At 38.3% G+C, this 18,001-nt stretch overlaps 1 protein-coding gene across 1 annotated transcript in view; it reads right to left on the bottom strand.

The window, feature by feature from the left end:
* Window positions 1-18,001, bottom strand: part of LOC134679947 (homeobox protein dve-1) — a 106,320-nt gene that overhangs the window by 42,270 nt on the left and 46,049 nt on the right. Inside the window, exon 2 of the mRNA XM_063538899.1 lies at window positions 17,424-17,580. Coding sequence (XP_063394969.1) covers window positions 17,424-17,580 — 157 coding nt within the window. The remainder of the gene's footprint in view (window positions 1-17,423; window positions 17,581-18,001) is intronic.

Genomic DNA, 18,001 nt, shown 5'->3' with positions numbered 1-18,001 from the left:
TAGGATTCGGCGAGCTTCATGCCGGGAGGCCAAAGGCCGACCCCGGTGGAAGGCCGAATGCCCTGAGCCTCCACCCCGACTCCCAAAATGCGAGGCCGAAGGCCGAACTGCGTGAATTCGGTGCTTCCAAGCGTTCTACCAAGTTAACTGTCTTGATGACCGAAGCCGCACGGCGAAGCGTCGAGGCTTGCGAAGGCCGAAGGCCGAGCTCTGCGTAGGGCCGAAGGCCCGAAGCGTCACACGAGAGGGAAGTTGGAGCGTAAACACGACCCAACACTTTTCCTATTGGGAGTCGCTTTTTGGGCGTCGGGGTGGAGGCTTCGGGCCTTCGGCCCTCCACCGGGGTCGGCCTTCGGCCTCCCGGCCTGAAGCTCACCCTTCAGGCTGGCTTAACCTACTTGGAAATTTGTCTTTGCCCGTGTCCGCCACCATTTTGGATTTTTCCAAAAATATTTTTTTGACATTGTAATCTTGGGCCTTCAGGCTCGCCGCATGCCAATTCTCAGCGCGCTCGGACCAACTTGAAAAAATTTAAAAAAAAGTCGGCCATTTTGATTTTTTTTAAGGTACTTTGTTTTGTCTCGGGGCCCTCTATGATATTTGGTCGAGCACCCCCCACCTATCACGCATCGTTTAAAAGTTGCCATACAAACAAACAACAAGAATATTGACCATGTTCGAATCCCGGTTATGTATGATAGAATTAAAAAAAAAATTGAATGCCATTATGATTAAATCTAAAATCGAAGCCATGGTTCCTAAGAACAGATTTTGCTATCTCTTATAGTTTCTGACTTCTCCATACTGACCCATTTAGATTGATCACCCTGTATATCTGATCTCTGGTTTACACAAAGTTGTTATACAAATCGAGGCCTCGTTGGATAGGATTCTAACAGTGGCCTACACTTGGCAAGTGTGTCTAGCTAGCCCTGTAGTTAATATAATTAGTTTCTGCTGAGCTGTTTTGACATGTGCGAAAGCAATCCTAGAAAGGATTTCTTAATCTAGCATATATACCTACCTGTGGCAACACTAGGCACAATATTATGCCTTTGATATGGTAGAAAAAGAAAATAACGTTATGGTTTCACCGACTTCGAAAAGTTTAAGTCGTTTGGGCATCAATTTGGATAAGAGTAAGTGGCACATGGCGGTATTTTCCTGTTTTAATTAATAAATCCAGACATCGTAGTTGCACATTAGTCATACGTATTATGAAAACAAAGCTGCACTTTAAGGTGGAAGCAAGCCGCTTTGCATGGTGATAGTAGACGACAAAGTAAGCGATTTTTTCCGAAGCACCCAAAAATTCACCCCTTAGGAGCCGAGATTTAGCGAGGTCTATTAGGAAAAAGAAAAAAATTCCACAAGTTTCAGGGAACAACAAATATTGAAAAAAATGATATCATTTGAAAGAAAATCACTTTTTTTAACGTAAAAAAAATAAATACAAAATCTTTTCAAAGAATATTAGAGTCAAATTATTAAAAAACATTTTTTTTCTCTTTTGCGCTTTATTCTTGCAAATAATGTCTTCAACTTTGAAGAATGTCTAAATATAAATTTTTGGTTAAAGTTAAATATATTTCTTACTAAATGACGAAAACTGCATCAAAATCGGTTCGGCAGTTTTTGAGATACAAGTTTCAGAAGTTGGCTTACTTTTATTTATATGGGATTTTTCGTCTTATATACTCGTAGTCCAAAAGGCGAGTAAGTCATAGTAAATTATACGTAAATTAGAAGGTACTTAATTTATCTACATTAGAGATATGTATATAATATATATTTATATGTGGAAAACTGCCATAGTCACCATCTTACATAAAAAAGGAGATATATCGAAGCCGAATTTTCCCCCATAAGCCTCCTTTCCCAATTTCCCATACGTATAAACTATTTGCAAAAGCTTTATGCAACCGCCTAACTTGTATCCTCGTTGAATGCCAACCTCCCGAGCAGGCTGATTTCTGGAGCGGATTCTCTACAATCGACCATATACATGCGGTAAAGCAACCGGACCCTGTACATGGCCTTCGTAGATTACGAAAAATCCTTCGACAGTGTCGAGCATTGGGCGGTGTTTGACTCTCTCCATCGCTGCTCAATCGACAATCGCTACGTGGATCTGCTCTAGGAGCTACATATATACCTCGGCAAAAATACAAGTTTGGCTTTACAAACTTAGTAACCCAATATCTATCGAAAGGGGATACCATTTCAACCAAGTTTTTTACGACAGTGCTAGACGACGTCATAAAAACGCTTGCATGGGACAGAACTGGTATCAATATCCATGGGTCTTCTTGTCGCACCTGCCGCCTTTTTTGTTTGCCGAGTCCCTGGAAGATCTTCAAGGCATGGTTGAAACCCATGCTTCTTTGAATAGATCTTAAGCTGAATACGTCCAACACTAAAGTTATGACGAACATATCTAGTAAATCGATTCCAACCATTACGGTTGGGAACGAAAGACAGGAGGTGGTCGAGAAATACGTGTATCTTGGATATATTCTATCATTTGACAAAACACATCAGCAGAAGGAGATCTCCAGGAGAAGCCAGCTGGCTTGGGCGGCATTCATTATACAAGCGGACATCCTCAAACCCGTTAACATTCCATAATGCCTGAATTTCGCCTCTTTAACCAATGTGTCCTACCTACCATGACCTACAGTGCCGAGACATGAACGCTCACTAAAGAGGCTGTGTATAAAATCCGAGTGGCACCGAGAGCCATGGAGCGCGCCATGCTCGGCATCAAATTTCAAGACCGAGTGAGGAATGTCGAAATCCTACGCCGCACCAAGATGTCGGATGCGTCATCACCAAACTTAAATGGAGCTGGGCGGAACATGTTGCCAGGCAGAGTGATGCCAGGTGGGCCAAAATGTTAACGGAATGGTGGCCGCTTACAGACGAAAGAAGTGCCTGGCGTCCGTTGGCTCGTTGGGTGGACGACATTCCGAAGATTGCGGGTCACTTCTGGATGAGATTGGCTCAGGACCGGGATAAGTGGCGTACTCGAAGAGAGGCCTATGCTCAGCAGTAGGCGATTAAAGGCTGATATGATGATATTATATATTTACAAGAAGATTATTCATCTTCAGCTTCATTCATACTGGCTAAACTGGTTAAACTAGAGGATGAAATAAAATGTAGATCTTTTTTACAGATAAGTAAATATACTTTATATTGAAAAAGCAATATTTTTATAAAATTATATAAGTTATTATACGTACTTTAACGTACCTACTAATTTAAAACTTTGATTTGACCAATATTCGGTAGGGATTAAAGTACTAATCCAACTTTTAAGCACAATGCCTCATAATTTGTTTAATGAATTTGAAGATATATGTATAAATGTTTATATAACACATAGATAAAGATGTGTTTTACATTAATAAGAAAAGCACAACATAGTTAGTACTTAATACGGTACTTAAAAGTAGTCACTAATTATAAATCATCATGTCAATAAAACTAGGCCAATTTCTGGAACATGAATCTTATGAACTACTTAACCGATTTTGATGCGGTTTTCAGTTTCTGATAAGAAATATGTTTGGCTTTATTATTAAGTACTTATTTGCAGACATTTTTTAATGTGGAAGACACTAATTGAAAAATAAAACGTAAAAGGTTTTTTTAATAATTTTACTCTAACACTATATTTCTTTAATATAATTTTATGTATAATTTTTTTACATCAAGAAAAGATATATTCTTTCGATTGACACCAAATTTATATTAATCGGACGATCCGTGAAACTTGTAGATTTTTTTTTCTGTTTTTAACAAACCTCGCTTTTTCTCGGTTCCTAAGGGACGAAATTACGGGTGCTTCGAAAAAAATCGTTTTATTTGGTCTCCACTATCATCGTGCAAAGTGGCTTGCTTCCACCCCAAAATGCAGCGTTACGGCAAAAAAGCTCCATAATTAGTAAGACTACATTAAAAGGTTAACCGACAATTTTCACATCACTCGCCTTTTGTAATCTACTAAATTACTTTACGATCAAAAACAACGATATTTATAAAATATCGAGCCCATGCGGCCATATTTCATAAAGGAAGCCAGGGGGTTCCTTGCGAGCGTAGTAAGATAATATTCGTAACCCTTTGTGAGGATTAAGATTTTGTTAAGGGCGGCCCCTTAAGCCCGCCAGACGGGGTCCCCGACGATTAGAGACCCTTTGCTTCACTTCTATGGTTTTTACCGGTTGAAACAATGGTTTTATTGAACGATTTTATTAGCTGCGCTTATACTGGTAGCTTTGTACTTGATTTACGGGATGTTTTGAAAGGGTTTATTTCTATACTTATGTAGGTTCTACTTCTACAATAAAAAACCTTTTTATTTCAATCATAGTCTGCTATCTATGTTCTTTATACAGCCTTTTGGCCTGGCCAGCCACATAAGAGCTCATAAGAGGAAAATCCCTTGATTGCTGAGGTCGCCGTCATCGAAATCGATGTGGAGGACTATATATATCTTTATACAGCGTGTAAAATGTTGATGAACAAAATACTACAAATATATTTTTAGATCTACCTGTTAAGCTTGTAACCTGCATCTGCCAACTGTAATTTATCTATTTCATGTCATAAGTTGTGTGTGTAAGCCAAATTTGCGGCATAACTTGTCTCGATATTATTTTCCACCTCAAAATACTTTAGTCAGACCTAGTGCTTAATAAATTCGCTAATTTGATTAAACTTCAATATCTAGTAATAATCCATTAGAATTAAGATTTCATTGATCTAGGATAAATTTTACAATTTAGAGACGGGATTTTAATATCTGTTTAGGATTAATCGAATAGATATTATTTCTCTCACTCAGCTTTTAAAATTACGGTCTTTGAGCACCAGTTCCTTAAGTAAACATCAACCGTTTGGTTCACCATTCTGTCTCAGTTGTTATAAGAGCACGCAACACAACATATAGTATGTTATCAGTACGAAAGGCAAAGAAAGAGACCCATTAATGTTTAGGTCATACTGAGCAACTTTTACTATGGGACCAACCCCGAAAACGCGGAAAAAAAATTGGATGTTTCATACATTTTGCTGGTCTGATGTTGAAATTTCCTATGGGAGAGTCAATTTTTTTTCCGCATTTTCGGGGTTGGTCCCATAGTAAAAGTAGCTCAGTATGACCTGAACATTAATGGGTCTCTTTCTTTGCCTTTCGTTCTGTTACATACTGTATAGTAGCGCCGTACCCTCCAGTCTTAGGATTGGGTGGGAATCGGGATGAGCCGGATTACCGCCATAGATGTCCGCAGGCTGGATTAGACCCGACTACGTACCTACATATAGTTTCGTCTGAGCTGGAATAACAGTGGTTTCGGTTCGTTGTAAAATACACACACTGTCAATGTTTAGATCTATAGGGTGAAAACTGGAAACTGAAAGAAGTAAAAACCGTTATTAAAATAAATTAGTCAATCAGTATAACATACCTATCATTCTCATTTACCGTTTATTTTAAATCACGTTAAAACAGTAAAATAAATGTTCCATTAATTACATTTATTTTTTATTTTGTGCAAGTACCTTAATATATTGTTCAGTAAAGAATAAATAAATAAATAAATAAATAAATAAATAAATAAATAAATAAATAAATATTTTAGGACATTCTTACACAGATTGACTAAGTCCCACAGTAAGCTCAAGAAGGCTTGTGTTGTGGGTACTCAGACAACGATATATATAATATACAAATACATACTTAAATACATAGAAAACACCCATGACTCAGGAACAAATATCTGTATCATCATACAAATAAATGCCCTTACTGGGATTCGAACCCAGGACCATCGGCTTCGCAGGCAGGGTCACTACCCACTAGGCCAGACCGGTCGTCAAAATAAGAGGGAAGTAAATTAATTTCATTACGATACCGTAACCGTGTAAGGAGGTATACACCTCCTTCATAAACATCTACACACTTACTCAAGTACAAGCCTACTCTCCAAAAATATATTTGCACGCCTCTAAAACACTGACAATAAGGTCGTGTAAATATATTTTTGGAACGATGGTTTGTAAAGAAGTTTGTGAACGCGGCCGTACCTTGCCGTACACCAATCTAACATGATCTTAAATCTGTTGGCGGTTGGCGATGCAAGTGCCGACGGCGGGGGAATGCGTGTGGTGAGGGGGGGGGGCACCTCATCAATCACCGTGAGATTATCTCCTCAAGTTCAGCCCAATTTGAGGCATGCACTCGGCTTAACGCACACAAACAAACTACAGATACAAGCAAATCACAACTTTATCATCTCACTTGAGAGTTGGTTTTTCTTTGTCGACTAAATACTTCGCGATATGCTTTTAATAAGGATTTTGTTAAAAAAGCTACTTTATTTTTGTATTTATGAGCATTTGTGCAGAAAGGGAAGTTGGATTAATTTATTTTTTAATACTGGCACTAAAGAATTTATCGTTCGACTTATTTTTAAAGGTTTAATCATAATTTGATTTAAATTTGGCAACCGTCATGATAAAAGTACATAATCTCTGCTCATGCAGTGGCATTTAACTTCAAAAAATTATCCAGATTTGATATTGAGTTGATGACATATTCGCTGCACTATGCATACCTGTATAGTAGGTACCTAAGTACAAATAAGTTCGAGCGGGTAAGGGGGGTTCTGGCACAATGCACATTGATATGTATAACATATTAAACAAACTGTACCCACCTCCTACCTCTATGGTATTTTACTGAAATAACAAATAAATGTATTTAGGTAGGTTAGTATTTCAATACGAATTAAAAAAAAGTGATAAATGTATAACCCACACATGTCAAAAATTTTGAAACATAATAAATAGCCGCCTCACAAGAATTAATTTTAAACATTTCCAGATTTGCTGCCATTAACAATATCACATTCATAATTATAGTAGAGCTTAAAAACATTTCATACATATTAACATTAATATCTCCTTCCAAATACAAACATTTAGTCAAACGCACACTCACGCACTCGGCTTAGTGCATATGTGTGTGTATCATAATGCAAATCCTTATGATCATTCTTTTGTGCTTGACATTAATTTTGTTACGTATCAAACCTACCGCTATATGCGCGTGAGTTGTCTGTGTGAGTTAATCCGCCGGCACCAACAGAGAGATGCAATCAGCTGATCCTCTGATCAATCGATAAAAAAGATGCCAAGCGCGAGTTGGACGTAGTTTCGGAAAAGGGCCAGTAGTTCAATGTAGTCAAAGTTACTTCATTTTAAATAATGATCTCCTTATATGAAATACCTATTGTATTTGGGATTTAATTTTGTAGGTAAATAAACAATAAAAAATAAGCTTACCTAGTACGATTATTGATTGAGAAACATGAGAAATTTTCTGAAAACTATCGCAAATTAACAAAATAAGGAGCGAAAAAATGTATTCCTTTTCTAGGCGGCTCTATATAACCGTGCAACTAAATAACTATAGACATACTGGCCAGGCCCAAATAATTTTTGAGGAAGAAATGATAGTGCATACTGCTCGCAACTCTTTAAGAATAGTTATTTGGCTAGATTTTTAAATTAAAAGGCTGTCAAGTCGCCCTAAAGATTGCGCCAATTTTTTTTAGAAGATTATTTTTCCAGTCTGAAAACGTTTTTAGAATTATGGTCAGAGCCGGTCAAAGTAGAGCACTGTCACAGCATATCTAAGTGTAGTAGAATCACTGCCTAAACATTGTGTCTGGTTCACAGCGAACACCAGCGTAACTCCGAAAATCAATCCGGCCGGGTCACACACCACCGGTGCGGTGGATGATCTGCACCATTTGTCAAGATTAGGCTTACAGTGTCGGTATACGTACCTGTGCCTCTGGGACTTTGAGCTAACAGAAGAAAAGGCGTGTGTTTAATGATACTGTTAGTATTGTGGACGATTTAAGTTGTAGGATTGGCGGACTTGTTTATATTGCTTGCATGGTAGGAGTCATGCTCGCGGACGAAATTAATATAACATGCCTTGGACAGCCTATACGTAAACTTAGAACTTTAATATTGCTTGTTTCGAGCGATACTACATTACATATACATTCGCTTTAACTTTGTAACCGTTGGAATAGCAGTCATGGTCACGCATTTACTTAATAGCGTCGTTAGAAGAAAGACTGGGTTTTTTTAATTTTTTATTGGTTTCTTGATTTTACGATGTACATTATTTAACCCGGGAAGAAACCAAAGTATGATCATTGATTGACATAATAAATCTAAACTTTAATCGATAGGTATAGGATTCAAAATCGTGAATCTAAATACAATTTTCCATGATGAATTTTATTCTAGAATCGATTGATGTCACACAGACTTCAATATTTTATTGCTAAGACATTGGTACTACTTGCAGCATCTACTAATACTTATATGTATGTCCAGTATATTATTACAGGACAAATCCTCGGCAAGTTATTCCCTCAAATCCTTGCGGGTAATCTCCACGGAGATCGGCCGGTGGGCACCCTAATCTTCTCTCATCCGGATCAAGCGCTCTACTTAGCTCTGTGTGTGCTCGGTACAGCGCTCTCTGTTGCCAAACTATATGTATAGGTACTTACTATACTTTTCATATGAAGACAATGCTCTAAGGATACTTTACAGTAAACGATTTTAAACTACAAGGTATACTAGTGCATTTAATGGTAGTTTTTTTTAATCCCGAGTACCTTAACTGTATTAAAAAAACTTTGTAATGTGCCTGTGTACATGTTGTCATATTTTTTTAACTCATTTGTATACTCGTACTTAGACATTTAACCTATTTATGCCTACCTATTAGACATTAACATATAACTTAGACATATAACCTATTCATCATGACCCAATCCCAAAATATGAAAATATTAGTTTACCAAGAGAAATATGCATCAAAACATCCCTTCAGTCCTTCAGATTTTTCTTTTGTTTACAATTTTTTTATGATATCAGCTGACACGGTGTCACCATGAGAACTGAAGGCGCTTGTTCAAATTGAGCCTTATAACCCACTGGAGACATTTGACATTTTTTCTTTAAATCTATTTATATTTTACTTATTATTTCTACTTATTTCTATATTACTGATTATGTTAATCGGTCTCGTAATTTTGCTACCTATACGTATCCCTGCTAAAGTACATACTACACGGCTATATCGGGATGATTCTCGAGCCGGATTATACCGAGCGGATTAGGACCTCGTCCTGCGGCCGTCCCGCAAGACGCACATATATTATAATATTATCTATGTAAGTTATAATAGTGCGATTTAGTTTATAGTTGACTACGAATAAGCTACAATCACACATAATCATTGTTTGTTGTCTTTTTTTTAATTAAGGTGCCGCTTGATAGTTGGGAAAAAAGGACAATCTTACACAAATTAGCCTAGATATTAACATAACTCATGAGCAAATATCCTTTCTCATTACACAAATAAATGCCTTTACCCAGATCCGAATTTTGAAGTCCTCATGCAGGACCTGGCTTCCAAAACTGGCTTTACAGACAGCGTCACCACCTTTATCCAAAGTAAAACTTCATTTGTTTTAAGCACTTAACATACATTTATGGCCAATCAAGGCTGCCGAGAATATCAAAGTTTTAAGATCGCCTTTAGTTATCTAAGCTCTGTCACTCTTGCATATTAGAGTAATGGAGATTACAAGACATTTGTTTACCGGTTTACCCCCAAGGATATCACATTCGTATGGAAGCTATCAATAATGCTTGCGCAGTAAAAACATTGTTAAACTGTATTTAACGGTGACAAAAGTGTGACGTTTGATCTTCAGTATGCATTTGCGTTTCGTTTTTAGGGTTCCGTACCCAAAGGGTAAAACAGGACCCTATTACTAAGACTTCGCTGTCCGTCCGTCCGTCCGTCCGTCCGTCTGTCACCAAGCTGTATCTCACGGACCGTGATAGCTAGACAGTTGAAATTTTCACAGATGATGTATTTCTGTTGCCGCTATAACAACAAATACTAAAAACAGAATAAAATAAAGATTTAAATGGGGCTCTCATACAACAAACGTGATTTTTGACCAAAGTTAAGCAACGTCGGGAGGGGTCAGTACTTGGATGGGTGATGGGTGACCGTTTTCTTTTTGCTTTTTTTTGTTTTTTTTTTTGCATTATGGTACGGAACCCTTCGTGCGCGAGTCCGACTCGCACTTGCCCGGTTTTTTTAAACAGTAAAGCTGTGCACACACGGACCGCAACACGCACTCTTCCGGAAGTTGCGAACGGTTCTTCCGTACTGAAATATAGATGCACGATTTTAAAAGTAGTGAACTGATAGTGCAGTAACAGTAATAAAAAAAAACTTTCTTTTTTGTAATTTTTTGACGATGAACCCGTCACGTCCTTCCCATAGACAAAGGCATGGTACGAGTATATAATTAATCTGTATTTAAAATGTATTCCTTGCAGTCTTTTACAAACTATTACCGAGATTTAAAGTGCCTATGCCAATCTCTTATTACTCCAATTACTCTTTCATAGTGACATTTTATAATATTTATTTATTTACTAAAAATGTAATTAAATTTTCTTTTTATTAGCTTTCGCTTCATTCCTCCTGTTAGTATTTTTAACACTATTTCAAGTACAAAATCTACTAGAAATGATAACAAATCACTTCCAAAAACACCAAGTCCGACTCCCAACACTAGCGAGATAAAGCCTCGCACACACGACCTGCGGGATCGCGCTCATCCGGATGATCCGGACGGATCAGCCTCGTGTCGCCCGGAGATAAAGCTACTGCACCCGCTGCTACACGATGTGACGAAATTTACTGCGTTTTTGGAGCGTGTATCTGTATACGTATATTTTTGGTTCATCTGTAAGTTCCTTTAGCGTTAAGTTTTGATTTTTTGAGAAAGATTTTTCTGAGAATCAAGAAAGATCTCTGAAATATGCATGGATGATGATAACATAGGAAAGTTAACACCGTCCATAACACCTCATGTGAGATTAACAATAGTCCATAACATTAAGCTGGTGTAAATAGATAAAAAATGGTTTAAAGTGAAAAACAGGCTTTACAGGTGTCTTTTTAGGGTTCCGTACCCAAAGGGTAAAACGGGACCCTATTACTAAGACTTCGCTGTCCGTCCGTCCGTCCGTCCGTCCGTCCGTCCGTCCGTCTGTCTGTCACCAAGCTGTATCTCACGAACCGTGGTAGCTAGACAGTTGAAATTTTCACAGATGATGTATTTCTGTTGCCGCTATAATAACAAATACTAAGAACAGAATAAAATAAAGATTTAAGTGGGGCTCCCATACAGCAAACGTGATTTTTGACCAAAGTTAAGCAACGTCGGGCGTGGTCAGTACTTGGATGGGTGACTGTTTACTTTTTGCATTTTTTTCCGTTTTTTTTTGCTTCATGGTACGGAACCCTTCGTGCGCGAGTCCGACTCGCACTTGCCCGGTTTTTTTAATATAATGTTGTTCAACTATAGCATTGTTTGAAGAACATATTTTCTATTAATTTTGACCTGCACGTGCTTCTACTTTTTGCCCTCACTGACCTTACCTATAATAATTGAATATGATTAAATTAAGTAAATATTGATAAGAAATAAAATACGAATTTTAATTTACCGATTCAACGACAAATCGAAGAGATCACTACTTTAATTTGATTTATTATTTAAGAAATCCGTATATAAATTGAAGACAACCAAGATATTGTTTTTTAATTGGCCATCGTCTGGCACAAAACACATAGATCTATAAGATAATATGTAATTTACATTCAAACATTAGAAACTACCGTTGATTTTAGCAATAAAGGTATGCTGGAGATATACAGAATAAATAATAACTATAATACGACACAATAAAAAACATAAATCGGCTTATCTATATAAAACCGGCTTATTCGGATCCAGTAGCGTCGGCAGACAAATTAGCGTCACGATACCGCAAATTTATTCATCGACATTTTGATTCAAGATAATGGCTATAGATTATTATACCAGATTAATGAATATTATATTAAAATGAGATTATAAACGAGATTATTTTTTAAAACGCTGGCTATTGGCATTTTATGTGATTGATTTTGCTGTTTTAAAAACACTGTAAAGCTCTGCATTGATAGTTGTACGAATATTTACGTATCAATCGCTCGATTTCTAAATGCTTATAATGAGTCAAGTTTTATTTTAACATAATGGTACGGTAGATATATACTTGTGATACATACTTGAAACACTTAAATAATATCATGTTAAACGAATTAAAGTTTAGTTGTTTATTTTGATGTGAATGTGCTATGTTAGATTTATTTTACTTAAACGGTAATCTTTAGTGGCGTAATTTGAAATGCTTTACCTTATTTCAGTTCAATACATCTGCATGATAACATGATCGTTACGATGTCTTTTGTGTGTCAATGACTTATATAAACTCGCTACTTACGCTAAATTTTGACTAATTTCCATAATTTACCGCTGTGTATAAACCATCAATCACATTATAAAAAAGCGATATATCACTGATATAATCACAACCATAATAGGCCACCTGGACTGCGCTTCTGACGCTACCCAGGTACGAATTGACAAAAAGATTTATATCGCGGACGTCGGCGTAATCCGGCGGGCATTGTGCAATCGCTAATCGCTCGTCGATGCTCGGCTTCGGAGCCCCGCGTTTTCATTGGCTGCACATGTTATTGGTCAATCCAGTGTAACTTGACCTTAAGAACCGTAATAACTATTTGAACCAGAGATCGTTCTCACACTGGTGCGCCGGAGTTCTAGACTCGCTTGCAGCAAGCGGTCGAAATGACATCCTCACTCGGAATTAATAATGATTAATAACGCCCGATTAGAGGCATTAGGCATTAACTCGCCACCGCCTTTGAGACAGTCGACGCCAATGATATGTATACATTTTTCGCCTTATTACAATGGATTAGGGTCCATAAATGTTTTGATTTCTTTGACGTCAGCTACACGTCAGATTTAGCTTTTGTTATAGGTTTTCTTTATATTAACTTATCCTGACGTTTAATTTTTATTACAAGACATACCTATTTTTTACATTGATCGACACTTCCTTCTTGATTAGATCTTTGAAGATTGCGGATTGCCGATGTCTAATCTAAGGATACAGCTTAATCACAGTTTGAGTTTTTATGCAAAAATACATACAAAACCCTTGGTTCCCCGATTTTTTGCAAAAGGTGTTTATTAGTTGTTATCATACTACATATATTTATATATATGCAAGCTGAATATGGATTCAATGAGAGATAACATATCCTGACAGCTTGCATATAAGGTTGGTTCCATAACCAACCTCGAAAAATTGTGTTCAACTGTAGCTTTTGAAGTTTCGTGCGCTTGTTTGACATTTTATGGCTCCTCTACACGATGGGCCAGCGCCGGCCACTCCAAGGGACGCATTTATGCGTTAGAGGGAGCAAGTGATATTGCTATCTCATTTTATCATATGACTGCGTCCTTTGGAGTGGCCGGCGCTGGCCCTTGTGTACAGGGGCCTTACAAAAATAAATCAAGATGTCAATAAATATAGGTGGTTGTGTAATTTTTCCTTAATGTTACACGATTGCTCCTTTTATGTTATAGATACTTATTAAAATATCGAATTTGTTATTTCTATTCAATGTGAATTTACAAACCGCGATTTGAATAAACTAAGGGCACTAAAATCCTGAACTCACCCCCTTTACACAACTCTTGTACGATTTCGGCTGTAGCGATTAACCGAGCCCTAGTATGCACTTTCTGATTAGCTCCATACATCAATTATTGTCTATGGTAGTTAGTGATGGGACGCGGAATAATCCCTTAGTAGTTGTTGTTGTTACCAAAAAGAATACATAGTATAGAGGGGTCCTGTCATACTAAATGTTGTAGTCACTGTAAATTTACTGCCATCTATCGACACACGACTATAACTCAAAATGAACACGTATAAAATTATCAAAAATTGAATATATATGGATAAATGATTTTTAACTTTTTTTCTATCATTTTGACCCATGTTCATTCTCTGATATCTATGTGTTAAAATTGTTAAATATGAAACGGTGTCGTCACGCCATCTAGCCGAGAATAGGCTAAAGGTGTGTGCGCCATCTATCCGAGAATGACTTTTTCTTGATTTCCGAGGCACGTTTTTTTCTTAGACTTTATTTATCTTATACGAAGTTACATATGTCTTTGTTGTTACTTAGGGCATACTGAACATTCCTGGAACTGGCCACTAAAAAAAATAAGTCGTCTCATATATCAGAATCCAGAAACTTTCAGTGTGGCCCACGAATACTGTCGGAAACGCGCATGTGACAGCTGTACTGCCTCCTCAGGCTTATTGGCTACCATAACGTGTTATAAACAAAATACCCCTATGGCTTAACGTTAAGCGGCGAAACCTTTGAGTATTTTGTATACATTTGAAATATTATTAATTAAATAAAATATATTAGCAGGCAAATTATCTGTTTTTTTTTTCAATATATCTGTTATTCCCTGGAATCAAATCAGATTATTCCTGAATGTATGACATGTAATATTTTCGTAAAAGGCACATCTCTATCATAGTATGTATCTGTGTGCGTGTGTACGCGGCTTAATGCATTGAGCTCGCCTTACGGGCAGACGGGATGTCCCGGATTAGATTTAAGGGGTAAAAGAACAGGAAAGAGAGGGAAGGGGATTTGTACACGGCCAAGACAAGGACGTACGATGGCAGAGATTTAAAGATTACGCTTCATAAAGAGAGAAGTATGAATAGAAAATTATTGCGTAGGGAATAAAGAACTAAAGAACAATTGTGGGGGAATGACGCGTTACTATAAGAATGAACTCATTTCGATTAGAATTGTAACATTTTTGCATAAAAAACTTAACAACAAATTCAAATACGTTAACGATTAATTAAAGAATCCTTTGAATGTTCGATAAAATTTTGACCCGATAAATACGAATTCATTCTTTAATCATCATCATCATCATCATCTCAGCCATAAGACGTCCACTGCTGAACATAGGCCTCCCCCTTGGACCTCCATACGTGCCGGTTGGAAGCGACCCGCATCCAGCGTCTTCCGGCGACCTTAACAAGATCGTCTGTCCATCTTGTGGGTGGACGTCCTACGCTGCGCTTGCTAGTCCGTGGTCTCCACTCGAGCACTTTTCGACCCCATCGGCCATCTTCTCTGCGTGCAATGTGGCCTGCCCATTGCCACTTCAGCTTGCTAATCCGGTGGGCTATGTCGGTGACTTTAGTTCGTCTACGGATCTCCTCATTTCTGATTCGATCTCGTAGAGAAACTCCGAGCATAGCCCTCTCCATAGCTCGTTGAGCGACTTTGAGTTTTGAGATGAGGCCGATAGTGAAAGACCACGTTTCGGAGCCGTAAGTCATCACTGGTAACACACATTGATTAAAGACTTTCGTCTTGAGGCACTGAGGTATGTCGGACGAAAATACATTACGTATTTTCCCGAACGCTGCCCAACCGAGTTGGATTCGGCGGATGACCTTCTTTAATACGTGTGGGTAATTAAGTAACTACATAGTTACGAGTATATCTTGTAATTGTAACCAATCCTCCTCCTGGTTTAATATTGGCGCGGGTATTTGTTTTTACGAAATCGATTTGTCATGTACCTAATCTCACGTTATTTTTTCAAACAATTCCAAGGTATGTACTATGCCTTATTTAGTATTGCCTGGTTTCCTTACGTAGTTTTACTTCACCAAATAGTGACTATATCTACTTACAACAATTCCATGAACAACAAGACATACTGACCCTTTTACAGCCCTATAACATGTTGTGGTAATTCAAACCCAAGATAAGCCAAGCACCAATGTATTGTCATTTTAAAACTAAACATATATTTAATTAATATTGAAAGACCGTTAAACTTTTACGACCCAACAGTACAACCAACACAGCGTAGCTGTAGGAATCTCTACAAATACCCGATCCGTAGAACACAGGACACTTATACCACAGAAAAGTATACGTCTTACGTCATTTTGAAACCACGGCGGCTAAGTTAAAAGATATCGGTGAATCAATTATGGCATCAGATTAGGCGAAGATGAGCTGGAGAAATCTTCCAAGCGTACATCCGAAAATAACCAGCTTAACTTAAGCCCTCGGATCTGTGGTAGCTATGCGTGATCGGGGTTCAGACTTATCCTGGTTTATACTAATCGGTGGGAATCACAGTCAGGATGCAGACAAAGGGTCCGGCCGGCGCGTGACGGTGAATAAGCGGTGTTATAACGGATATTATACGCTTGCAGTTGGGTATTAATATTTATAGAATAATCGGCCTTATTACATTGGTATGAAGTTTCATCATCATCATCATTTCAGCCTATATACGTCCCACTGCTGAGCACAGGCCTCCTCTCATGCGCGAGAGGGCTTGGGCTATAGTCCCCACGCTAGCCCAATGCGGATTGGGGACTTCACATACACCTTTGAATTTCTTCGCAGATGTATGCAGGTTTCCTCACGATGTTTTCCTTCACCGAAAAGCTAGTGGTAAATATCAAATGATATTTCGTACATAAGTTCCGAAAAACTCATTGGTACGAGCCGGGATTTGAACCCGCGACCTCCGGATTGAAAGTCGGGCGTCATATCCACTCGGCCACCACTGCTTTCCTGGTATGAAGTTTAAGTATATATAATTACCTATATTTGTGACTGGCTGTCTCTTTCTTCTATTTCAAAGAACAGGGAGTCAGGTCTTCATCATTGTAAACATGTCGGGTTTGGATTTCGTGACTTAATCGTTGATGGTACCTACTTACATGGTTAAAAAATTAAAATGGTTAAATAAAAAAAAAAAACGTTATTTGGAATATAAGTAAACCGGTCACAGTGAATCGATGAAGAAGCTCATATGATTTTTTCCTGTCAAGGAGAAGATAGTCTCCATCGAAAATGAAATGTTGGAAAACTTAACACGGCAGTTTCATAAAAAGTAAAACTCCATAGGATTTGAATTCCTCTTAAAATTCTATGGCTCATCTATAGGTTGTCCTTCGACGAGAGCTGCGCGTGGCGCATGTGGTGCGCCGGCGCTAACGACTGGCAAGTTCCACGGTGACGTCTTATGGCTCCTCTACACGATGGGCCAACGCCGGGCACTCCAAGGGACGCATTTATGCGTTAGAGGGAGCAAGTGATATTACTATCTCATTCTACCGCATGGCTGCGTCCCTTGGAGTGGCCGGCGTTGGCCCATCGTGTAGAGGAGCCATTACAGACTGACGTGATGCCTTTGTTGACTAGTTGATCAAAGCTTCCTGCTTGTGCTAGAGCAGCACATGGCGCTTGTACACGAAGGCGTCTTGCTGTGCCAAATGTCAGATTAAACACTTACCGGAGATACCCTTGTTGAGCAGATTATTGAAGGCCTCTTTCTTGGGCGAGAGCGGCGCGTGGCGCTCGTGGTGTGCTGGCGCCGATGGCGGGCGCGCGCGTTCCTCAGGTGAGCGTCTCGGCGGCGTCTTGCTGCGCCGAAGCTCTGATGTTAGATTCTGAAATAAAAAAATAAAAGTTAGCGCTTAATTGATGAGATTAGAGCAACACCAGCAAATAAAAATAATCACAATATTTTTAAACGCCCGTGTACACTTACATTGTATGTTTAAAGAGCCACAACGTGTACTACATACCTAACATTTCCTAAAAGCAATCCTATAATAGTAACAGTAGAGGTAGAAGCCATAAAGGCCTAATTTGCCTAGAAACGCCACAATTATCCAAATACCGCACTCCTAATTATTATGTAATCCACGCATTTCCCAAGAAAAAGTCTAGACCGAAGCTAGAACTTGCAAGTTCAGAAATAGTTCAGCGATTGTACGGTACACTTGCATGCATTTGTGCAATGTTTGTGTATGCATGCTGGGTGCAAGGCAGAAAGACGTGCACAAAATATTTAAGCATGCGTTTAGG

The sequence above is a fragment of the Cydia fagiglandana genome, chromosome 3 (assembly GCF_963556715.1).
Source record: "Cydia fagiglandana chromosome 3, ilCydFagi1.1, whole genome shotgun sequence".
NCBI classification, from domain to species: Eukaryota; Metazoa; Arthropoda; class Insecta; order Lepidoptera; family Tortricidae; genus Cydia; species Cydia fagiglandana.
This window is presented reverse-complemented; position numbering and strand designations above follow the sequence as displayed.